This window comes from Hylobates moloch, unplaced genomic scaffold (genome assembly GCF_009828535.3).
Source record: "Hylobates moloch isolate HMO894 unplaced genomic scaffold, HMol_V3 SCAFFOLD_10, whole genome shotgun sequence".
In the NCBI taxonomy this organism is placed as follows: Eukaryota; Metazoa; Chordata; class Mammalia; order Primates; family Hylobatidae; genus Hylobates; species Hylobates moloch.
The window spans coordinates 81,005,640-81,030,861 of record NW_026652285.1 but is presented as its reverse complement, the minus strand read 5'-3'; the positions used below and the strand labels follow the sequence as shown (position 1 = coordinate 81,030,861).

Sequence of the window (25,222 nt, the reverse complement as noted above, 5' to 3'; positions counted from 1 at the left end):
GAACGGGAGTCCTGCGTTTGGTGGTCTAGGAAGGCCTCTCGGAGGCAGTGATGTGTGTGCTGAGATGTGAAGAAAAAGAAGGCTCTCTCTCTCCAGGCAGAAGGAACAACAAGCTCCTTGAGCTTAGCAAGAGCTCATCTTATTCAAGGGACTGGATGGAAGCATTGTGGCTGGAGCTCAGTGACAGTCATAGGAGGGAATTTGGGTTTTTTAATTGAACAAAGATTAGAAACTTCTTGTGATTTTTAATAACAGAGTAATGTGTTCTGCTTCATGGTTTGAACAGTGATTCTGGCTGCCCAGAATAGAGTTGATTGGAGAGTGATGAGACTGGAATATGGGATCAACACAGGTTGGTGGAGTTAGGGGAAAAAGGAGATGGGTTTGAGATATATGTAGGAGATGGAGATGTCAGGGCTCACTGATGGATTGGATGGCTTCACATTCCGTTTTGCACTGGACCAGCCGTGTCTTAGGTATCTATCTTTAGTCCTGATTACAGGAACTTAGGTGTGAAATCATAGGGCGTTAGAACTATGTGTTAGAAATGGTAGGTTTAACTGATTTGAAATAGAATTGCTTGTGATTTCAGTTTTATTTCTTTGCAGGAATGCATCCTTGGTCTGACTGACAGGTGTCGCTTTTTCATCAATGACATTGAGGTATCAAGGCTTGGTTTGGTGTTGGATCCTTTTCACAGTGTTAGCTCCGAGTAATCTAGCTAACTTTCCCCCATGCCTCTCTGGCCTTCTCTTGCAGGTTGCGTCAAATATCACATCATTTGCAGTATATGATGAGTTTTTATTGTTGACAACCCATTCCCATACCTGCCAGTGTTTTTGCCTGAGGGATGCTTCATTTAAAAGTAAGTTTTCAATGTATAAAATAGAAATGGTCCCTCTTCCAATGTCTTTTGGAGTCTTGATGACTTTTTGAATTCTTCATGTACTTTGGCTTTTTATCAAGGAGTCGTAGGCTGGAGAAAATCTTTATTTTACTTAGACCCTAATCTCAATATCTCAGTTAAATCATTTTGCACTTTAGTAAAGACATCCAAGGAAGGGAGTTCCTTCCTTAAGCAGCACATTCTAAAGTTAAAAATTTTTCAGGAAATTTTATTATGTAACTGATCTAATATTTTATTTGGAATTACTATGTAGATCCCAAATGTTTTACCTTCTATGTAGTCTTTTCCCACTGTGCCCACCCTCCACTGTACATCTGGGCTCCATCTTGTGGTTTGTAGGATATTGGCTGCATTTTGTCTTCTGTTCCATGCCCTATCTATCTCTATGTGTGTGGCGTGTATGTGTGTGTGACGTGTATGTGTGTGTGTGTTCCTTATTGTAAAAAGCCAACTTATTTTCTTTGCTTCCAACTTGAAAATAGGGAATCGTTCTTTCACTGATACGATTATAGTACACTGATAATGCTAAGAAATAGAGAAGTTGCCCCAGTTCTTACTGTGTTTCTCCAGATCATTTGAGAAGCTGTGTATGTGAATATGCATGAGGGCTCTGTAAGAGAGAGGGCAAGTTCCAGGGATGAGCGTGTTCATCAGGAGGGCTGATAGTCTTGAGGTTCAGTGGCAGAGCTAAGGCACACGGTTGTTATTTGTTCTCTTCTATTTCACATAACGTGTGTGGTTTCAATTGCAGTTAATGGAGAGTGGCTTGTTGTGATAATTAAGGCTTATTAGTTAATGGTGTGTTTAGCATTACAGGCCGGCCTGAGCAGCAATCATGTGTCCAATGGGGAAGTTCTGCGGAAAGTGGAGAGGGGTTCACGGATTGTCACTGTTGTGCCCCAGGACACAAAGCTTGTATTACAGGTAAGCTGGTTTTTCAGACAAGATATATAGTCTGATTGTCATTCAGCCAAGTACCAAGCATAATTCTTGCAGGTTGTATTTTAGGCTTTCTTATTCTTTGTATCGTTTATTGTAAACCTTTCCTTGATAGTTTTCTGTTAGTTTTATTCAAAGGAGTGTTGATACAGGCTGTGACCAGTAAGGCTCAAAGGGAAACTTTTCTTGAAAGTCAAGATAAATATAGAGAACAACCAGATTCGGCTAAAAGTGTGCTCATTTTAGAGAGTTGTGGTAGTTCTCTGTGAAGAGTTAGGTAAAATTGTGTATCATGGCTATTTAAATGTTTTCTACTTAATTAAAAATGTTACTGCTTTAATTTATTTAAGATGCCAAGGGGAAACTTAGAAGTTGTTCATCATCGTGCCCTGGTTTTAGCTCAGATTCGGAAGTGGTTGGACAAGTAAGTGCCATTGTACTGTTTGCGACTAGTTAGCTTGTGATTTACATGTGAAGACAGTAAGTATTTTATTACAATTTTGAGAACTTAAAAGTATGAAAAGCCCTCATTACCTATATCATCAATCAGATTCTTAGAGGTTCTTTTTTTTTTTTTTTAACTTTTTTACTTTAATACAGTATTTTGTAGTGGAGATTCCTAGAAGAAAGAATCGTGACACTCATCATATAAAGGAGGGCTTCTCTTAACCTGAGGGAACACATGTGGGTTTTAGGTGGCCTATGAACCCAGGGAGACTGTACACACCAAACCTTGTCTTTGTGTATTTATTCAAGTAGAAAGCCCACAGCTTTCAACAGATTTACAGAGGGGCCTATGACCCAAAAAAGCCTGAGCCATTCTTGTGAAGGAAATGACTGATTTTCTGAACCTATTTGGAGGAAACTTTGTATTAGAAAGATCTATACTAATGTTTTCTTTAAAAAGTAGACCTAAATTCCATGATGATTTTCTTTTTTTTTTTGAGACAGAGTCTTGCTCTGTCACCCAGGCTGGAGTACAGTGGCGCAATCTCGGCTCACTGCAACCTCTGTCTCCTGGGTTCAAGCAATCCTCCCACTTCAGCCTCCCGCATAGCTAGGATTACAGGCGTGCACCACTACGCCTGACTAATTTTTTTTTTTTTTTGTATTTTTAGTAGAGACAGGGTTTCACCATGTTGGCCAGGCTGGTCTCAAACTCCTGACCTCAAGTGATCTGCCCACCTCGGCCTCCCAAAGTGCTAGGATTACAGGCGTGAACCACCGTGCCCGGCCTTCTGTAATGATTTTCTGTTGTATGTATGTGAAGATGTAGTTCTCAGACAGCCATGATGACTAAATTACACCTTTTAAGAAGGTAAATGAATGTGGCACCTGATTTTTTTATTCTGTAATTTCAGAGTAGAAATCCAGTGATAGTAGCTTGGCATTGGGGCTGTAATCTGATTATAACTGGTTTGTATCATAATGAAAATATACTGGGCCCATGGAGCTCAGTTTTTGTGAGTACCTTTTCTATTCTTTGTCTCCTCACAGACTTATGTTTAAAGAGGCATTTGAATGCATGAGAAAGCTGAGAATCAATCTCAATCTGATTTATGATCATAACCCTAAGGTAACTTTCTAAGCTATCATTTACTCTAGCTTACTTTCTACTTAAACTAATATGATCTGAATGAAGATGTTTTGTCCCTTTTTTGGTAGGTGTTTCTTGAAAATGTGGAAACCTTCATTAAACAGATAGATTCTGTGAATCATATTAACTTGTTTTTTACAGAATTGAAGTAAGTATTTTGAATAATTCATGTGTATCTTTTCTATAATTTTCTCTCTTCTTGTTAAAGAAATCAAACATAAATAGCTAGAAAAGAAAAATTCCTTACTGTTCATTTTTAAAAATTGCTATAACTCTTAGATGCCAGTTGGTTTTTTGCTCTTTTCCTTTCTTTTTAAAACAGCCTGTTTAAAACTATGTCCTTAAAACATGTCATTCAGAATTATTATTTGACTTGATTTTTAGCTATACATATAAAACTACTTGTTTTTCTTAGGAGATTGAAATCAAATGGCATCTTTCTCTCTGATGATCTTTCCCCTCAACTTTTTAATGAAACACTTTCAAAATAGAGAAAAGTTGAGATAATTGTCCAGTAAGCAGCCTATTTATACCCCACCTGGATTTGCCAGTTTATATTTTTCTGTATATGCATTCTCATTCTCTATGATCTGTCCATCCATCATTCATCTTGTTTGTAGACAAATTTCTAAATGAGTTGTAGACATCAGTCCACTCTACCCCCTGTACTTCTCCTTGTATATCATTAACTAGAGGGCATTCTTTGTGTGTGGATTGGTTTTGTTGTGTTTTTTCAGGTCATATTTATCTAAAGTGAAATGTCCAAATCTTAAGTGTGCCACATTTAGTGAGTTTTGGCAAATGTACACTTCGTGTAACCTGAACCTCTATCAAGTTAGAGGGCATTTACTCCTTTTCAGAAAGCTGCTTCAGATTCCTTTCAGTCAGTCCCTGTCCCATTCCCCAGGCAACTACTCTTCTGAATTTTTCACCATAAATCAGTTTTGCCTGTTCAAGAACTTCACCTAAATGGAAGCGTACAGTATTACTCTTCTGCATAAAGCTGTTTTCATTCAGCATATTGTCTTCAGATTCATCTTTGTTTTTATATGTATCACTAGTTCATCCTTTTTTTATTGCTCAGTAGTATGCCATTGTGTAAATACACCACTATTTGCTTATTCATTCCCCTGTTGCTGGACACGTGGATTGTACCCTGTTTGGGGCTAATGTGACTCAAACATCTACAAACATTTGTATAAGTCTTTTGTGGACATGTTTTATTTCTCAATATTTTTATAATTCAACTCTTTTCCAAAAGACGTCATTTTTATTTATCATCATCAGCATGCCAGGTGTATGTTAGTAATTTGATCGCTGGGCTACATGTTCTGTTGATGACCGTTCCATACACACCTGTTCTTAGAGAAGAAGATGTCACGAAGACCATGTACCCTCCACCAGTTACCAGCAGTGTCCACCTGTCCAGGGATCCTGACGGGAATAAACTAGACCTTGTCTGCGATGCTATGAGAGCAGTCATGGAGAGCATAAATCCTCATAAGTATGTATGCTGTCACCAGGCGGCATCCTTTGAAAAACTGAAGTGTGTAGTTGTCCTTCTCCAGCCTACTTACCTTTCTCATTCTGGTGTTCTTCATTTATTACCTCAGATACTGCCTATCCATACTTACATCTCATGTAAAGAAGACAACCCCAGAACTGGAAATTGTACTGCAGAAAGTACACGAGCTTCAAGGTAGAGATCTACTCACAGAGAAAGTGCTTAAGGTGGCCGTGACTGCTACTAGTCTTCTGCAGGTGACAATCACCATGTCATTGCCACACCACAGATTTAACATGTGACCTTTTAGTTGCCATTTTAAGACCCGTGTCGGTTTTTTTCAGTGCTGCCCTCTAAAGCATATATAAAAGTATCAGAAGTATATATTCTTCTGATGTCCAGTTCTGTTGAGAAAAATTTATTGTCTTTTTGGTTATGTTGTTAGGTCTGTGGGTTTTTTCCCTAAATGGTTGTGTTCTGTTTTGTTTTCTAAACACTGTTAGGAAATGCTCCCTCTGATCCTGATGCTGTGAGTGCTGAAGAGGCCCTGAAATATTTGCTGCTTCTGGTAGATGTTAATGAATTATATGATCATTCTCTTGGCACCTATGACTTTGATTTGGTCCTCATGGTAGCTGAGAAGTCACAGAAGGTATGTGGAGTTCTTACTTTTATGCCATTTGGTTCTTTATATAATGATGGTGTGAAACCCTGCTTCTGGTAGTGCAGTAGCTTTTCTGCTATCACTCTGTGAGTGCAGGGCTGGAGACAGATCTGTGAGTTTCTAGGGCCCACGTTCCTAAGCCCCTGTGCTTATGAAAGTGTTTTGATTGTGAGGTTGAAGAAGTGAAGTAAAATTTCATGGCTTTTTTTTTTTTTTTTGAGACAGAGTCTCACTCATTCGCCCAGGCTGGAGTGCAGTGGTGCGATCTCAGCTTACTGCAAGCTCTGCCTCCTGGGTTCATGCCATTCTCCTGCCTCAGCCTCCCAAGTAGCTGGGACTACAGGTGCCCGTCACCACGCCTGGCTAATTTTTTGTATTTTTAGTAGAGATGGGGTTTCACCATGTTAGCCAGGATGGTCTCCATCTCCTGACCTCGTGATCCGTCTGCCTCGGCCTCCTAAAGTGCTGGGATTACAGGTGTGTGAGCCACCGTGTGCGGCCTAAAGTTACATCGTTATTTTTAAGATGATGGGCATATGTGTGAGCTGATTTCTTCTCTTATAAAGGAAATGTAACAAGTGATTCATGTTCCACTCCAGTTCTTTCTCACATGGCTCTTTTTTCTAGTGGAAGGTGGGCACATGGAGCACAGATGGCTCATGGCCTCCTTTCCCATGTTGGTACATGTGCTATGATCAAAAACTTTGAGCACCACTGGTATGCGTATTTTTTATTTATTTTTTTGCAGCCTCAGTCTCTTCCCCATGACCTCTCCAAAAATGAAAATCGGATCCTTCATCTCTCTGCTTAAAATACTTCATGAGCTCCCATTGTTCCGAGGATACAGTTCAGAAGCCATAATACTGCTTAAAAACCCTTCCTTGACCTGGCCTCTGTGTATCTTTCCATTCTCACTTCTTGGTATTGTCTTTTTTTCCTCTGCCCATGGAGGAAAGACAGTGCTTTTGTCCCCCTTCCCTTGCCCCTCACCACCACATGCCTTGGTGGGCAGCATTACTTCTGCCACCCATGGGCTTTGACTGCTTCCACCCTCACCATTCCCCTGGCTAATTCTCACTAATCTAGGTTAAAGGATGCCAAGGTGGCCTCTTCCCAGTAAGCCATTCATGCTTCCCTCCAGGGGCTGGGTGAGGTGACCCTCCTATATGCTTCTGTTGCACACAGCGCCTACCCCTGCAGACTACAGTGTGTCTCCTTCTAGAGTGTGGTATTGATTTATTTTTGAGACAAGGTCTGGCTCTATCACGCGGGCTGGAGTGCAGTGGCACCATCTTGGCTCACTGCAACCTACACCTCCTAGGCTCAAGCAATCCTCCCACCTCAGCTTACAGGCGTGCACCACCATGCCCGGCTAAGTTTTGTATTTTTTTTTGTCGAGACAGGGTTTCACCATGTTGCCCAGGCTGGTCTCAAACTTGTGAGCTCAAGCGATCCTTCTGCCTCGGCCTCCCAGAGTGCTGGGAATGAGCACTTAATTATTTGTTGTCTTGGGTTTTTTTCCTATGTTGTTCTTACATGTATTTATCCTGTCAGCCTAGGGAAATTGCATTAAAACAGGAAACACCTCTCCATTAGGAAGAAAAACAATTTGCTTATAGGGCATGGCATAGAGCTGGAGATGATAGCTCCAATAAATACTAGGTTGGCAGGGTCTCCAAGTTTTGTGTCCAACTCAGTGTAATTTTATTTTTGTTTTAATGTGATCATTTCAGGAGGGCGTGGAATGTCATGAAAACAGCACCAAGAGCAATGTCTTAGACTTTTAGGAGAAACTTAGATGCATTTGTTGAATATCTTCTAGACTGAAACCTTATTTCCCTTATTAGCCTATGAAATAAATGATACTGTGAGACTTAGTTAAGGAAGTTACTGTTATTCCAAATGTAACTTAATAATATCCATATGTGAAAGCATTTTTGCCAAAGTTTGTTTGATGTTCAGCTGACCCTTGCACAACATGAGTTTCAACTGTGCGAGTTTGAACTGTGTGGGTTTATCTAAATGTGGATCTCTCTCAAACACAGCTGGCCCTTTGTGTCCGCAGGTTCTGCATCCACAATCAGTGTGGATCAAAAGTACAATATTTGCAGGATTTGAAACTTGCAGATACAGAGGGCCAACTTTTTGTGTATCCAGGCTCCATGAGGTCAAATGTAGGGCTGGGGTATGCTTGGATTTTGGTATCCTTGGGGTGTCCTGGAACCAATTCACCATAGATACTGGGGGACAACTGTAGTTTGATTTTATATATTATATAATATGCCGTTAATATATAATACACATTTAAAAATTATGTAGCTTTGGGTTTATTGCTATATATAAATGCTAGTTTCTATTCCTATATATGAATATCACAAGTAATAAAGTTCTCATTAATCATTTTTTTAGGATCCCAAAGAATATCTTCCATTTCTTAATACACTTAAGAAAATGGAAACTAATTATCAGCGGTTTACTATAGACAAATACTTGAAACGATATGAAAAAGCCATTGGCCACCTCAGCAAATGTGGTAAGTGTGGGGATTATTATGTTCATCTCTACTTCAGATCTTCTTTGGAACTAGGCAAGGTATAAATTAAACTGTTAGTTTAGACAGTGACTGATTCCACTTCCCACTCCTGAAAACTCTAACAATTATGTATGCTCACCTTATTTTGTCCTGTGTTCTGAAAAGCTGCAGGTAATCACTTTTAATGAACTGGAGGAGCTCCCTAGGTAAGAACGTGGAGCAGATCCTTTTTTGGTTAAGAGTGAGCACCTGTGAAATTAACTTCAGCGTCTCAGAATCAAAATTGGTTGACAGTTCTTCCTTCTCGTGCTGTTTGCAGATATGTCAGGGAAAATCTGCTTGTCTGGAGAGAGTGATGAGGCCACCTCCCCGTGCCCTGCAAGACACGGTTTTAATTGACAGTGATGGGGTGCCAGTTGTTCTTCCCATGCTGGAGCAGTTGTGATTCTTTACTGAGGACTGACAGCGGGGAAAGGAAGAATCACTTGGGGTGCATATTAAGCCTTCAGCTGCTGGCATGCTTGGAGAATCTGATTCAGCTGGTCTGGGATAGGACTGAGGCGTGCATGTGTCTAATAAGCTTCCCAGACGATGTCTTTTCAAGGAGGCTGAGAAAACACTGGGCTGGAAAGCGGGACTCTGAAGTAGGATGCTGATCCCAATCAGTGCTTCTCTTGCCTCAGAATCTGCAGTGGTGCTCCTTAAAAATTCAAATTCCAGGATCCCTTTCTTCAGATTCTCTGATTATTTAGGTCTTAAGAAGTTCCTCATTTATTTTGTTTGGTGACCATTGGTATAAATGAAGTCCATTATGCTTCCCATGTCTTAAGCCTGTCTTTGTGTGCGTCTTTTTCCTGCAGGACCTGAGTACTTCCCAGAATGCTTAAACTTGATAAAAGATAAAAACTTGTATAACGAAGCTCTGAAGTTATATTCAGCAAGCTCACAACAGTACCAGGTATGTGGTGTGTGAAATGAGGCTGTCCTGGTTTTGCTTTTTGCTTTGGTAGGAAAGGAGTGAGGATCCTAAGTTCATAACACCATCCTTGGCTTCAAAAATTTGTCTTAAAACTAATTAGCCTCAATTTGAACTTCTTATCTGGGAGAATGGTCCTGACCTGTTCTCTGATTCCTCATCTGGAGTACCACAGCACCTTCCCCATGGGGTTCCCTTCTTCCTTCCCCCCCCTCCTCTAGCCCAACCTCACTGCTGTAAGACTGATCATCCTAAGAAGTACAGATCTTTCCCATATATGTCAGCATAAAGGGAAAGTTTTGTTTGTTTAAAAAAGCATCCCTTCAGCTTTTTTTATATACCACACACTTTGCTTATAAGTTAAATGTGTTATATGATCCTCTTAACAACCTAATAGGGTGCTGTACACAATTTGTAGATGAGGAAGCAACTTGCCTGAGGATCCAGAGCTACAAAGTGCTGGACCTGGGATACAGAGCCCAGGCTGCCTGACCACCCTGCCCATGCCATTAACCACCACTCTACCATGCCACCAGCATCACCATTTTCAATTTGTCCTTAGACAATGTACACATCTTTCTTTGATCAAGCCCCTGCCAGCTTCTTTAGCACCAGCTTCTGCCACTGTCCACATTCCCAGTTACTTGTAGGTAGTTCTACAGATGTCACATCATGTGAGTCCTCTGCCATTTCTCTACCTACCAGCCTTCCTTTAGCCCCATTTGTCCATCAGAACCCTTGGGTTACTCCTGAATGCCATTCCTGGACCAGGCGCCAAACACTGAGCTCCCAGAGCAGCCTGCCCTCACCTTGGTGATTGCATTTGTCAAACTGCTGATTAGCTGCTTTGTCTCCTCCACCAGACTGTGGGCTCCTTAAGGGCAGAGACTCCATGTTGTATTCCTCTCTGAATCTCTGCCTAACATCCAGCCTGGAGAATCGAGGATTTGGCCAGTGGCTACCTCTTCGCCCTTGTTTTTCATTCTCTCCCACACTCTCTCTGCTCCAGTCACACTGGCCGTCCTGTTACTCCTCAGACCTGCTATACGCATTCCTGCTGCATGGCCGTGGTGCCTTCTGTACCCTCTGCCTGGACGCTGTCCCCTGTCTCATCACGTGGTTTATTCTCCTGACAGCTGTTAGAGCTCACACTCCCTGAGGGCTGCGAGGAGACTGTCCTCTGTCCCTTTATCCACCTTTGCCATTATGCTATAGACTGTATTTTTTCCATAAGTCCATCCTCTGTTACTATAAGAGCAGCAACTTGGTGGTGGTTCTTAATATGGTTTTTCATTTGTTTGGTTTGATTTTTTGCCTTGCTGTAATATCCATACTGCCCAGAACGGTGCATATGTAGTGAAGAGTAATTATTTGTTGAGTGAATAAATGGCACATCTTCAGTAAGGTTTTGAATGAAAAAATGATTGCACTAACTGATCAACTGTAAGATTTTCCCAGGTAATTCTTTCAAGGGAGTTTCAAGTATAGGAACTAAGGCAGCTACCCTGGAGCTTTAGAGAAATGATTGTCATGTTTCCTCCTCAGTCCTAAATCTCCTCTTGTCACAGGATATCAGCATTGCTTATGGGGAGCACCTGATGCAGGAGCACATGTATGAGCCAGCGGGGCTCATATTTGCCCGTTGTGGTGCCCACGAGAAAGCTCTCTCAGCCTTTCTGACATGTGGCAACTGGAAGCAAGCCCTCTGTGTGGCAGCCCAGCTTAACTTTACCAAAGACCAGCTGGCGGGCCTGGGCAGAACTCTGGCAGGTAAGTACAATCATTTATATGTCTACATCTACAAAGCTTTTAAAAAATTTATTTCTTTTGTTTGGTATTTTTGCAAATAAATTTAGGGCAGAATACCCTGAGACAGTCTCATTCTCACTGATAAAAATTAATTTAGAATGCTTTAAAGGATAAGCTACTACAGCAAGAGTCCCAGAATGCAGTGGCCCAATATGGAAAGAAGTTTATTTCTCCCATAGGGATTTATAGGCCCTTCCGTTGTGTGGCTCTGCAACCTTTTAGGCAGATGGTTGTAGCTGGGTTATCTCCACATCTGTGGGGAAGGAAGGAGGGTGGGGAGAAGTTAGAGTCGTGGTAAAACATTTACCTTTAAGTTGGAAATGACCTGGATGGAAGTTAAACTATCACCTTCTATTCCATCTCGGCCACACCAGGTAGCTGGATGGGCTGTGCCCTCTAAGAAGGTAAAGATGAATTTTGGGATGGATCCATTCTGGTATAGACAGTAGGTTGTTGGAATAGCCAGGAATGAGGTGGGGGAAAAAAAGGCCAAATGTCCAAGCATTCTGAAAGCAAAGGCAGTTTAGCTGCATCAGGGACAAGGGTTGCCCGAACCAGAGGCAAGGCTGGTTCCAGGCTCTAGTACCAGAGTGGAGGAAAGGGTAAGGACACCTGTGAAAAGAGATGAGCAGAAGCTCTGGTCCTCTCAGCAGTGCTTGAAGTAAAGCAATGACTGGCATATTTTTTTCCCTAACTTGTAAATATTGTTGAGATCTCAAAGAAAATAAAAAGCAGTCCTAAAAAAATTCCGAACTCTATCCTGTTAAATTTATGTACCAGTCCTTCTTTGTCATTTGCAGTATTCTTTTTTTCTTGGGATTCTAACAGTGTATGGGATTATCACTTTTCTTTTTCTGGTTATTAGTCCTTCCCAAATCCCTCCGTTTCCAAGCTGGCCTCTTTTTACAAATGTCGAGAATTCCTTATTTCAGGCCTTGTAGTTTATTCATTCGGTCTCCATTGTTTCTTTCTGCTTTAGAAATTTATGATATTGGTGTTTATACCTTCTATCTCTGTTCTTGGATCTTTTATCTTCTATTCGTTACAGCTCTTAGCTTGCTATTTCCCATGTCTTATAAGGGAGTATTTCTAGTTTTTCTCAGATGTTTAGCAAAAGTAGGTGGGGAGGGCAATGGTCAAAGATGTTTGAGAAATGTTACACACTGGAGTCACTCTGTGTGTACATTTAACGTAGGCAGTTTACACAAGAGAGCAAAAGAAAGAAAAGGTAACTATTTAAATAGTGGAGGTGATTTTACCTACTTTTTTAGTGATATATGCCCTGGAGTGAGAATGCAATGAGAGACCGGAATCTGCCAGCTCCTTCAAAAGCCTCAGGTTCTCTGTGCCTCTCAGTGTGGTTTATCTCAATTGGGCTGAGAGTGATTCTAGGATCTAAAGACACTGCATGACTCAAACATAAGTCAGCTACCTCCATCTAGTAGTACTCAATCAAAGAAATAGTGGTCTCTTACTGTTAAGGGACAAAGTGGTTTAGTGAGAGATACCAGGTCATTTTCCCATATACATGCTTTGGAAGCATCTTTCAAGGCTAATTTTGGCTGTATATGATTTTCAATTCCTGTGCTAAATTTAGATTCTAGCTGCCATTTAAGATAGGACTCTATGGTGTATATACCTGTTGCCTCACAGAAATTCAGAAAGTACATAGTTTCATACATAATAAAGACATATTAAAGAAGCACTTGTGCCAAAGAATCTGTTTAACTTTATAGTCAACTGGTGCTTATTGTCTCTACAGGAAGGCTGGTTGAGCAGAGGAAGCACATTGACGCAGCTAAGGTTTTGGAAGAGTATGCCCAGGTAAACTCAATTCCTCCCTTCTAAACCCCCCAGTCAGCAAGAAAGGTCTTCTCAATTGTATCTTAGTGATGATGAAAGTTAAAGGAACTGTGCATAGTTGTTAAGTCCAGAGATAGTGTTTGCCCCAGAGGTCTTATCTTGCTGGCTTGACTTGGAAATCTAAATTTAGTACATCTCTAAGTTTTGTGAGGTAGAATATGAAAGGGCTCTACTTTAACACACTACTGGTTTGACCTTGGTAGAAAGTACTTAATGATATCTCAAGGTAGCTGTGCTTTTTAAAATAGAGTTTGCCAAAGTAGAAACAATGAGAAAGGACCATTATAAAACAGGATTATCGAAGGCTACATACTCTTGGCTTTTACTCCCATTCTCTCTATTGGAAATGTCTCTTTTACCTCAGGGACCTGGAGGTACAGCAGATTATAAGTACTCATATGAGCATTTGGTAGTATTACAGGATTTATTATGAAAATAATAAAACTGCAGTAACACTGGCCACAGACTAACAGTACACAGGTGCACAGTTGACACCAGGGATTATTGCCTTGCAGAGTTTTGACCTTTGATGAGAGAGTGTTTTTTTTTTTTTTTTTTGAATATTTATTACATTTTTATTTATTTATTTTCTTTTTTTTTTTTATTATACTTTAGGGTTTTAGGGTACATGTGCACAATGTGCAGGTTTGTTACCTATGTATCCATGTGCCATGTTGATTTCCTGCACCCATTAACTCGTCATTTAGGATTAGGTGTATCTCCTAATGCTGTCCCTCCCCCCTCCCCCCACCCCACAACAGTCCCCGGAGTGTGATGTTCCCCTTCCTGTGTCCATGAGATCTCATTGTTCAATTCCCACCTGTGAGTGAGAACATGCGGTGTTTGGTTTTTGTCCTTGCGATAGTTTACTGAGAATGATGTTTTCCAGTTTCATCCATGTCCCTACAAAGGACACGAACTCATCATTTTTTATGGCTGCATAGTATTCCATGGTGTATATGTGCCACATTTTCTTAATCCAGTCTGTCGTTGTTGGACATTTGGGTTGGTTCCAAGTCTTTGCTATTGTGAATAGTGCTGCAATAAACATACGTGTGCATGTGTCTTTATAGCAGCATGATTTATAGTCCTTTGGGTATATACCCAGTAATGGGATGGCTGGGTCAAATGGTATTTCTAGTTCGAGATCCCTGAGGAATCGCCACACTGACTTCCACAATGGTTGAACTAGTTTACAGTCCCACCAACAGTGTAAAAGTGTTCCTATTTCTCCACATCCTCTCCAGCACCTGTTGTTTCCTGATTTTTTAATGATGGCCATTCTAACTGGTGTGAGATGGTATCTCACTGTGGTTTTGATTTGCATTTCTCTGATGGCCAGTGATGATGAGCATTTTTTCATGTGTTTTTTGGCTGCATAAATGTCTTCTTTTGAGAAGTGTCTGTTCATGTCCTCTGCCCACTTTTTGATGGGGTTGTTTTTTTCTTGTAAATTTGTTTGAGTTCATTGTAGATTCTGGATATTAGCCCTTTGTCAGATGAGTAGGTTGCAAAAATTTTCTCCCATTCTGTAGGTTGCCTGTTCACTCTGATGGTAGTTTCTTTTGCTGTGCAGAAGCTCTTTAGTTTAATGAGATCCCATTTGTCGATTTTGGCTTTTGTTGCCATTGCTTTTGGTGTTTTAGACATGAAGTCCTTGCCCACGCCTATGAGAGAGTGTTTTTTACAGTTGTTACTGATAGCACATTTATGTAATTTAATTGTGCTTTAAAAATATTTAGTTGTCTCTTGTGTAATAACAGTGAGTGAAAGAAGATAACCAAAACTTTATATAATTAGATCCTGGAGAGAATATTTGTTGGGTGATTGAATTGAAAATACCAGTGAATGAAACATACCTGAAAGGGTAGATAGGTTGGGATGGAAAGATATACCACATAGAGGGTTAATTAAATGGATAAGATGCCATTATCTTTTTTTCTTTGTGAATGAAGATTAATGCATAAAATTATTTCGTGTAATTTACATGTAATAAAATTATGTGTTGTACAGTTGTATAATTTACATATAATAAAGTTAATTCACCAATTTTAGATGAAGAATTCAGTACATTTTGACAGATGTTTGTAGCTGTGTAATCACCATTGCACTCATGATCTAGAACATTTCTAACACCCCCAAAAGTTCCCTACTTCCCCTTTTGCAGTCAGCCTTCTGCCTCCACTGCCAGCCTTTGGCAAACTGATCAGTCAGTAAAGTTTCACATTATCTAGAATTTCATATAAACAGAGCCATATGGTATGTAGTCTTTAGTCTGGCTCCTTTCACTCACGTAGTGCATTGGAGATGCATCCATGTTGTAGTTTATTCCTTCGTATTGCTGAATAGTATCCCATTGTATGTATATGTCAGAATTTGTTGATCTATTCACCAGTTGATGTACATTTGGATTGTTTTCAGTTTGGGGTTATTACGAATAACGCAGCCATGAACATTCTAGTACAGGTCTTTATGGGGACAAGAGTGGGAATGCCACATCCCGTGGTAAGTGGATGTTTAACTTTTTAAGAAGTTGCAGAACTAATCTGCAGTGGCTGTATCATTTTGCATTCCCCCCAGTGATATGTGAGAGTGCTTCAGTGACTCCTATACTCACCAACACTGGGTGTATTACTGTGACACTAGGTGTATTATCTATTGCTATGTAACAACTTACCTTAAAAGCTGGCAGCTTAAAACAACAGACCCTATTATCCCACTTTTTCAATGGGCCAAGAATCTTGGCTGGGCTTAGCTGGGGCCTCTGGCTCAGGGTCCTTTATAAGGCTGCAATTAAGGTGTTGGCCGGGGCTGGATTCATCTCAAGGCTTGACTAGTTTTTAATTTCATTTTCTAATGTTTTGTTACTAGTATATAGAAATATAGCTGAAGTGTTTTGCAGGGAGGCTGTATAATTGACCTTGTATCCTGCAACCTTGCTAAACTCATTTATTAGTTCTAGAAGCTCTTGGGTGTATTCTCTAGGATTTTCTACATTAACAAACATGGTTTCTATAAATATAGTTTTATGTCTTTCTTACAGTCAGTACTTTTTCCTGTCTGTATTGCATTTTCTAGGGCTTCCAATGTGGTGTTGAATAGAAGTGTTAAGAGTGAACATCCTTGCCTTTTTCCTGATATTGGAGAAAATTCACTTGTCTTTTAGCATTAAGTATCATGTTTGCTTTTTTAAAATTTTACTATATATTATTTTATTTTTGAGACAGAGTCTTGCTCCGTCACCCAAGCTGGAGTGCAGTCATGTGATCTCAGCTCACTACAACCTTGATCTCCTGGGCTCAAGCGATCCTCCCACCTCAGCCTGGGACTGAGTAGCTGGGACTACAGGAACATGCCACCATGCCTGGCTAATTTTTGTATTTTTTGTAGGGATGGGGTTTTGCCATATTGCCCAGGCTGGTCTTGAACTGTTGGGTTCAAGCAGTTCACCTGTCTCAGCCTCCCAAAGTGCTGGGATTACAGGCATGAGCATCCGTGCCTGGCCTGATATTTGCTTTTTTTTTTAAATGCTCTCTATTGCAGAGTTGGCAAACTACAACCTGTGACAAATCCAGCATGCCACCCGTTTTTGTAAATAAAGTTTTATTGGAGCATAGCCATGCTCATTAGTTTACATCTTGTCTATGGCTGCTTTAACACTACAGCAGCAGAGTTTAAGAGTTGTGACAGAGATAGTTTGGCCCATAAGGCCTAAAATATTTACTGTCTAATCTTTTACAGGAGAAAATTGCCAATTCCTGCCCTCTTGGTTTGAGGAAATCCCCTTCTGTTCCTTGTTCTGAGAGTTTTTATCATGAATGGGTGTTGAATTTTGTCAAATGCATTTTCAAGTATGATGAGTTTTTGTTTTTAGACCAGTGATTTGGGGGACTAGGTGATTGATTTTCTACTGTTAAACCAACCTTGCATCTCTGGATTCAACTCCACTTGGTATTATATATTTATTTCCCTTTTTCTCTCCTGGTAGATTAGATTTACGAAAATTTTCTTGAGGATTTTTGTGTTTGTGTTCACGAGGGGTATTGGTTTGTAGTTTTTTCCTGTCTTTGCTATGTTTTGGGCATCAGGATAATGCTGCTGTCATAAAATGAAGGGTGGTGTCCTTTACACTTCTGTTTTCTGGAGGATTTCATGTAGAATTGGTATGAGAGTCTGGCTCATGGTTAAAAACCTATGTGTGATATTTCAGACCTGACCATAAACAATTACAGACTTTACCTAGGAGGCCACATGAGGAAAGGCTGCCCTCCCTACACCAGACTTGGTGTACTGCCAATGCATTACAGTTTCTAAAGGGAGTTGCAGTCAAGGACTCAGGGCCCCCAGTTAGTCATGCTCCTATAACAGTATTTGCATTCAGAGTCCTGGCACTTTCATTCCTAGGTCTCTCTATCTGAGGCCATGGGCCAAGGTCTTCTTCAGGCACCTCTGCCAAGGCCTGTTTATGCAAGAAGGAGTGGAAAAACCTTGACATTTTTTTCCACTGTGACTCACTACGCAGTACTTTTCCACCCTTAGCCCCCTTCCTTTGCACCCATACCCCCAAGATCCATCAAACTGCTAAAGCCTTTTTTTCCAAGCTCCTTCAACAGTGAACCAACCCTCATGTCTGTGTGGATCCAGCTGACTCTTGACCAGTGAGTTGTTCCTTGGGAAAAAATGGAACAGAGAGAGTTGGTGCTTTCCCTGGTTTTAGCCTCTTGCTTATACCAGTGCAATGCCTGAAGGCTTAATTCATTTTTGACGTGTTGCTTTGATCAGCTACTCCAACACCTGACAGCTCAGCTCTTTCTCCCAGCTCTTGGGAGATATTTTTTTCCTTAAATGTTTAGTAGAATATACCAGTAAGGCCATCTCAGCCAGGAGTTTTCTTTAATGAAAGTTTTTCACTATTAATTCAGTTACTTTAGTAGACATTAGCCTATTCAAGTTTATCTGTGTCTTCTGGAATGAGCATTGGTAGTTTATGTCTTTCAGAGAATTTGTTCATCTAAATTGTCAGATTTATTGGCATGAAGTGTTTATATTATTCTCTTATTGTCCGTAGGGTCTGTGGTGACGTCCTTTCATTCTAGATATTGATGTGTCTTCTTTTTTTCTGATTATTCTGGCCAGAGGTTTATCAATTTTATTTATCTTGTTAAAGAATGAACTGTTTCATTGATTTTCTCTATGATTTTTCTGTATTCTGTATCATTCATTTTTTAATTATTTTCTGTTTATTATTTTATTTGCTCTTTATTTTTCTAGGTGACAGCTTTTATTTTTTTCTTATTTTTTTCTTTTGTTTTTTTTTAAAGAAACAGGGTCCCACTCTTGCTCAGGCTGGAGTGCAGTGGCACGATCATGGCTCACTGCAGTCTCAAACTCCTGCATTCAAGCTATCCTCCCCCCTCAGCCTGCAGAGTATTTGGAATTACAGGTGCATGCCACCATGCCTGGCTAATTTTTAATTTTTTTTTTGTAGAGATGGGGTGTTACTATGTTGCCCACGCTGGCCTGAAACTCCTGGCCTCAAGTCATCCCTCCACCTCTGCCTCCCAAAGTGCTGGGATTCCATGTGTAAGCCACTGTGCCTGGCCAAGGTGATGGCTTAAAGCCATTGATTTGAGATGATTCCTTACTTTATAGTTTAAGCATATAATGCCATAATTTTCCTCAAGGACTGTTTTAGTTACATTATACAAATGTTGAAATGTTTTGTTTTCATTTCCTAATTTCCCTTGCGATTTCTTTATTGAACCTTGGCTTATTTAGAAGTATGTTTAACTTGCAGATATTGGAGATTTGCCAGCCATCTTTTTGTTATTAATTTCTACTTTAATTTTGTTGTGATTAGAGAACATACATTTTATTTATATTTATAATTTATTTTAATTTATGATATGGTCTGTTTTACAGAATGTTGTGTGTGTATTTGAAAATAATATGAAATCTACTATTATTGGATGGAGTGTTCTATAGATGTCAGTTAGATTAGATTGATCATGCTGTTCTAGTTTTTTATATCCTTATTGATTTCCTCACTACTTGCTCTATCAATGACTGGGAAAGTGTTAAAGTCTCCCACTGCAATAATGTGTTTGTCTATTTCTCCTTTCATTCTACCAGTGTTTGTTTAATGTATTTTGAAGCTCTGTTATAGGTGCATACATGCTTATGAGTATGTTCTAGATGTATTCATTTTGATATCCTTCTTTCTCTGTTAACTATTCCTAATTCTGAATTTGACTTTAATGTTATTAATATAATTCTTCCAGCCTTCTCTTCGTTAGTCTTTTCATTGCATATCTTTTTCTATCCTTTTACTTTTAATCTAGCTGAATGTAGTCTTTATTTTGAAGGTGGGTTCCTTGTTGATAGCATTAGTTGGTTCTTTTTTTTTTTAATCTAATTTGACAGTCTCTGCCTTTTAATTGGAGAGTTTAAACATTTGCATTGAATGTGATTACCAATATAGTTAGATTTAAACCTACAGTCTTGCTGTTTGTTTTCTTTTTGTTTCATTGGTCCTTTGTTTCTTGTTTTTTCTTTTTTTGCTTTCCTTTGGATTTAGTATTCTTCATAATTCCATTTTACCTCCACTGTTGGCTTATTAGCTACACTTCTTCATTTCAGTATTTTAGTGGTTGCTCTAGGATTTATAGTAAATATCATTAATTGACCATATCTTCAGATAATAGTATACTACTTCATATATATAGTGTAAAAACCTTTCAAGAGTATTCACTCCATAATACTTTGTTATTGCTTTTGCTTTAAGTGATCAATGATTGTTTAAGGAAATTTTTAGATGACCTTTCATGTTTATTCTTTTTTTTTTTTTTTCCAAAAGATTCAGTGTTTTCCGAGTTTTCAAAAACTGCTGGCCACTCAAAGTGGATCAGCAAAAATTTAAGAGCTAAAACTGTAAAACTCTTGAAGGCTGGGCACAGAGGTTCACGCCTGTGATTCCAGCACTTTGAGAAGTTGAGGTGGGACGATCACTTGAGCCCAGGGGTTTGAGACCAGCCTGGGTAACATAGAAAGACCTTGTTTCTACAAAAAATAAAAACACAATTAGCCAGGCTTGGTGGTGTGCACCTGTAGTCCCAACTTCTTGGGAGGCCAAGGCGGCAAAATTTCCTGAGCCCATAAGTTTGAGACTGCAGTGAGCTGAGTTCATGCCACTGCACTTCAGCCTGGACAACAGAACAAGACCCTGTCTCAAAAGCAAAGCGAAACTATAAAACTCTTAGAAGAAAACAGGGTTAAATCTTCATGACTTTGGATTTGGCAATGGATGGTTAGAATTATACCAAAAACACAATCAATAAATTGATAAATTGGATTTAATAAAAATTAAGAACTTTTGTATATCAAGGACATTGTCAAGAATGTGAAAAGACAGCATATAGAATGGAAGAAGATATTTGCAAATCCTATATCTGATAAAGGTTTAATATCCAGAATATGTAAGGAACTCCTGCAACTCAACAACAGAAAGCCAGACAAATCAATTTTGAAATGAGCAAAGGCCTGTAAACCCAGCTGCTTGGCAGATTGAGACAGGAGGATTGCTTGAGGCTAGGAGTTCAAGACCAGCCTGGACAACATAGTGAGACCCTGTCTAAAAACATTTTTTTAATTAGCTGGGTGTGGTGGCATATGCCTGTAGTCCCAGCTACATGGGAGACTGAGGCAGGAGGATCACTTGAGGCCAGGAGGTCAAGGCTGCAGTGAGCTATGATTATGCCACTGCATCCCAGCCTGAGCGACAGAGTGAGACCCTGTCTGAGGAAAAAAAAAAAAAAAAAGAACAAAAAAAAGAAGATTGCTATTCTAGTCTACTATTTTTTCAAAGGGTGGTCTTGTTAACAATTCTGGAGCCCACCTAAACCTGCTAAATCAAACTTGGTAGTAAAGCTGGGGAGATGGGCATGTCTAACAGACGTTTCTGGTGGTTTTGATGTCCGGGCATGCAAAGAGATGATGCTTACCTTGTGTTTTGTCATTATTTTCCGAATTTACACCCCTCCCTTATCTTTTGTATCAATATTTATGGAGACATGAACTCTAGGATAGGCATGATGTTGAGAACTAGGAGTTCTCCCCTGGCCAGGGAGATAGAGGCAGGTCTCTGGTTAGTTTTGTAGTTGGCTGTGATGACATCTGACACGTTCTCTTCACTTGTTGTCTTCTTCCTGTTCCCTTGTCAGGATTATGAAGAAGCTGTGCTCTTGCTGTTAGAAGGAGCTGCCTGGGAAGAAGCTTTGAGGCTGGTAAGAATCTTTTAAATCCTCTGGATGTTGGGTGCTAAGCAGAGAGAGCGAGCAAGGGATTCCAGGTCAGTTGGAATCTCTTGTCTTCTGAGGTTCGTGAAATAAGTAGAAATAGGTCAGGTTCCTGGCTTAAGGAAAAGCGGTGTTTTTAAAACCGTTTTTATCATTCTTGATAATATTTTGGAATTAATCCTCCACATTTGAAATATTACTGTCTTTTTACTGAAAAGAATTGAATTTCCTTGGCTGCCTTGTAGGAGGCCTGTTTTTCAGGAAAATATTCTGATTACCTCTGAAAGTAATCCATGTCTTTCTACGTATCTTAACTCTCCAGTGACTAGAAGTTTTCCTTCCTAAAATTACTGTGTTTTTCCTTCTAGGTATACAGATATAACAGACTGGATATTATAGAAACCAATGTAAAGCCTTCCATTTTAGAAGGTGAGGGTTCCATTTTAGATAGAATTCCTCATTTGGAAGAAGGTGAGGAGAGAGAGATGAGAGAGTTTCCTCCTATTTACTGTGTTTTCTTAATAATATGTCATGTAGACTCAATCAAAATTACCCACTGGATATAATATTTAATTCTCACTAGAATTTTTAAATATCCTGAACTATTAAATGGTAACAAAATATTTAAATGTTAGAAACCTGTGATCAAATATGATTAAGAATCTTTGTATTTGGGAATAGTTAGTAAACTTGAATATGAACTATATTAGATAATAATGTAACAGTGATAAATTTCTGGCATTTAATAATCATGTTGTGGTTATATCCTATTATTCTCAAGAGATAAATGCTGAAATATTTCGGAATGAAGGATCATATCTCTGCCTTAATCTTAAAAGGTTCCACAGAAGTAATAATGTGTGTATGCATGCAGAGAAATAGGAAGCAAAAAATATGTCAAAATGTTAATAATTGGTAAATTGAAGTGAAAGGTATATGTGTGTTCATTGAACTCTTACAACTTTTATGTAGGTTTCAACGTTTCAAAGTATTTTTAAAAAATTACCTTTTCAAATGAAGTTTGTGGTACTTAGAGAACATATGAATATTACCAGTTCTAGAATACTCAGATGGTCACTGTGACCTCTTAAAAGCAAAGTGGAGAAGAAGGACATCAGTTTGACTTACAGAAACCTTAGGGAGTGGTTGATTTTAAGTTCTGCATTTTTATGCACATCTACCCTATAAGTAACGTCTGGCCTTTCTGACATTTACATGTATGCACATTCTTACCTTGTCTGCACCCCCTTCCCCGATCCTAATTAAAACGTTGCTGGGGTACTTTTTATGTCATTCACTTTAGGTACCTCTAACTGGGTACTGAAAGCATCATTCCTCATCTATAATAATCTAACCAGCTCTTAGTTGGATTTTCACCACTAATGAGAACCTTTCTTAGATAAATGCCGATAATTCATCTGCATAGGCCCAAAACCTATTAATAAAATGCATCCTTGGATGGTAGTATTTTGCTTTTTTTAAAATGTATTCTACTAGTGTTATTTTTCTTGTGTATTTTTCCATTTGAGAATGTTTTTCAGAAATCATTAGATACATTTTTTCCACATCCATGGGCGTTTTGATAGATGTTTAGCCAGAAACATTTAGGTAACTTTCTTCTTATTTTTGTTAACTGTGCCCCACTTCGCCACCGCCCTTTTTTTTTTTTTTTCGCAATCCTCTCTTGGTTAGATATCAAGTCTTCGTTCAGGTGATTTTATAAGTTCAGTGGTAGCGCATATTCTGGGATAATGTTGATGAACTCTAAGATCTGGAATCTCACTCTCTAATTTGTTAATGCTTATTAAGGAAAAAAAGCTCGCTTGGAAAACCTAGTAACCTCTTTCTTTTTGCTGAATTTTAACCCTTCACTGCTTCCCGCCTTTAGTTTTTTCTCTTTGCCTAAACCTCATGCTCAAACTATTTTCCATTCTGCATCTCCAGCCCAGAAAAATTATATGGCGTTTCTGGACTCTCAGACAGCCACATTCAGTCGCCACAAGAAACGTTTATTGGTAGTTCGAGAGCTCAAGGAGCAAGCCCAGCAGGCAGGTCTGGGTGAGTGTCTGCGTGAAGGCCATCGACGTGCGGGGCACTGGGGTCGGGTAACGCCACACATTGTCTAGGTTGCTTGGTGATCCTCCTGCAATCTGATTACTGTGCCATGGGCAAGTGTGAGGCTTCTGTGGAGCCCCTTGCGGGCCCTCTGTGTCTATGTTTGTGTGTTGGTGAAGGGCAGGACCAAGCATGAATGGGGAGAGCTCTGCCAGACATTCCCACCGACCCCCATTCACCCAGAGCAGCTGACCACTTCCGTGTCTAACAAAATGAGTTTCCTCATTTCCAGAAAAAAGTTCAGGAAACTACTGATTTACATTAGTAATTACTATATTTAATATTATCTCATTCATTTTGAGATCAACTTTACAATCATTTTCATCCATCCTTTGATATGCCCCAGTTGACTCTAGTTCATTTACTGCCCTGAAAGTAAACCCACACATTAGCAAGCAGTGTTTTCATTGGCTTCTGGTTCTTCTTTTCTAGATGATGAGGTACCCCACGGCCAAGAGTCAGACCTCTTCTCTGAAACTAGCAGTGTTGTGAGTGGCAGTGAGATGAGTGGCAAATACTCCCATAGTAACTCCAGGATATCAGCGTACGTGTCACATTGATTCAGCACATTGACCATATCCTGGGCATATGGGGAAAGTGGAAGCAAATAGATTGGTTTTCTACTGGGACAGCGTAGTGGGAGTGGGGAGAATATTCTTCAACACTGTGTGGAAGTTGTTCAGACACTTTCCCAGCATATCTGAGACATTAAACTTGGCATTGGAAGGTTTTCTTCCTCAGCTTTGTGGCCTGTGTGTTTTCCCATTACCCATGAGGCAGTTCCTCCTCTGAGTGCTCAGTTTATATTAACATCTGATTTTACTTTTTGAACAAATGTTGTGACTAAATTATAGGCACTGAAAAAATGAAAAGATCAAGCTTCTTCAATTCAAAATCAGGATTGGAAGAGACCATAAATGTAAAATAAGTCATAACACTTTTACCAAATATAGTAATTTGTCAGAAATATTTATTCAACACCCATATGGTAGATGCAGTAGATGTTACCAAAAACTTATAAGGAGATATGAGTTATAAGAGTTTATAGTCTTGCTTGGGATGTGTAAAACAATGCAAGATTATATATTCAAGCTGAATTATGCTTTAGGAATTTAAAATGGAGATCTGCGAAGTTGTGTGGGGTGATCAGCAACTGCAAGAAAGTAGCCAGGCAAGATAGCATAGGCCTGTAGTCCTAGCTACTTAGGAGGCTTAAAAATATCTGTGTAATTTCTAACAGGAGATCATCTAAGAATCGCCGAAAAGCAGAGCGGAAGAAGCACAGCCTCAAAGAAGGCGGTCCGCTGGAAGACCTGGCCCTCCTGGAGGCACTGAGTGAAGTGGTGCAGAACACTGAAAACCTGAAAGGTATATTCTCAGTCCTGATGATGATTCCTGACCACAAACAATAGTGAATAGGCAGTACAGACAGGCAGAGTTCAATAGGTGATTAAGCTACCATTTTCCCAATTTGAGGAAAGATGAGAACTTTTAGCAGGAAGGGTCATGTCAGCACACATTCCTGAAGCAGCCCTTCTTAGCTGGTAACTGAGAAGCCTTCCTCCATTTGGCATCCCCTTAACTGAACTGGGAGAATGCTTAAGCAATTGTGGGACACTGCTTTCTGCATAGGCCCCCCAGTGTGCTTGATTTTCTTTTTTTGTAGTACATGTGTTTAATTATTCCAGCATTTGGGAAGAAAAAAGATAAGTGGGAGAAAGGACCTGCAGTGGGATCATAGAAATTTTTGGCTTTGGATAGAAGCTATGGTGTGATTCTGTCAGTGGAGCTGGGAATATAACTTACCACTCTTTCAAATCTCTTCTCTCTAGATGAAGTGTACCATATTTTAAAGGTACTCTTTCTCTTTGAGTTTGATGAACAAGGAAGGGAATTACAGAAGGCCTTTGAAGATACTCTGCAGTTGATGGAAAGGTCACTTCCAGAAATTTGGACTCTTACTTACCAGCAGAATTCAGCTACCCCTGTAAGTTTTCTCAAAGACGGTGTGCATTTTTTTC

At 39.7% G+C, this 25,222-nt stretch overlaps 1 protein-coding gene across 6 annotated transcripts in view; it reads left to right on the top strand.

Moving 5' to 3' along the window:
• The window catches only part of ELP1 (elongator acetyltransferase complex subunit 1), a 68,115-nt gene that overhangs the window by 33,903 nt on the left and 8,990 nt on the right, over positions 1–25,222 (top strand). For 2 of the 6 annotated variants that reach the window (XM_058444762.1, XM_058444763.1), the window contains 19 exons: positions 609–662; positions 760–865; positions 1,716–1,831; positions 2,197–2,270; positions 3,344–3,422; positions 3,512–3,591; positions 4,810–4,947; positions 5,057–5,142; positions 5,451–5,599; positions 8,021–8,144; positions 9,005–9,102; positions 10,689–10,894; positions 12,696–12,753; positions 21,012–21,074; positions 21,455–21,557; positions 23,031–23,144; positions 23,634–23,745; positions 24,442–24,569; positions 25,034–25,188. In XM_058444762.1, the coding sequence (XP_058300745.1) occupies positions 609–662; positions 760–865; positions 1,716–1,831; positions 2,197–2,270; positions 3,344–3,422; positions 3,512–3,591; positions 4,810–4,947; positions 5,057–5,142; positions 5,451–5,599; positions 8,021–8,144; positions 9,005–9,102; positions 10,689–10,894; positions 12,696–12,753; positions 21,012–21,074; positions 21,455–21,557; positions 23,031–23,144; positions 23,634–23,745; positions 24,442–24,569; positions 25,034–25,188 (2,043 nt within the window). Of the gene's footprint in view, positions 1–608; positions 663–759; positions 866–1,715; positions 1,832–2,196; positions 2,271–3,343; positions 3,423–3,511; positions 3,592–4,809; positions 4,948–5,056; positions 5,143–5,450; positions 5,600–8,020; positions 8,145–9,004; positions 9,103–10,688; positions 10,895–12,691; positions 12,754–21,011; positions 21,075–21,454; positions 21,558–23,030; positions 23,145–23,633; positions 23,746–24,441; positions 24,570–25,033; positions 25,189–25,222 lie in introns of those variants that run through there. The other 4 variants (XM_032164811.2, XM_032164809.2, XM_058444764.1 and 1 more) reach the window with 4 other exon arrangements.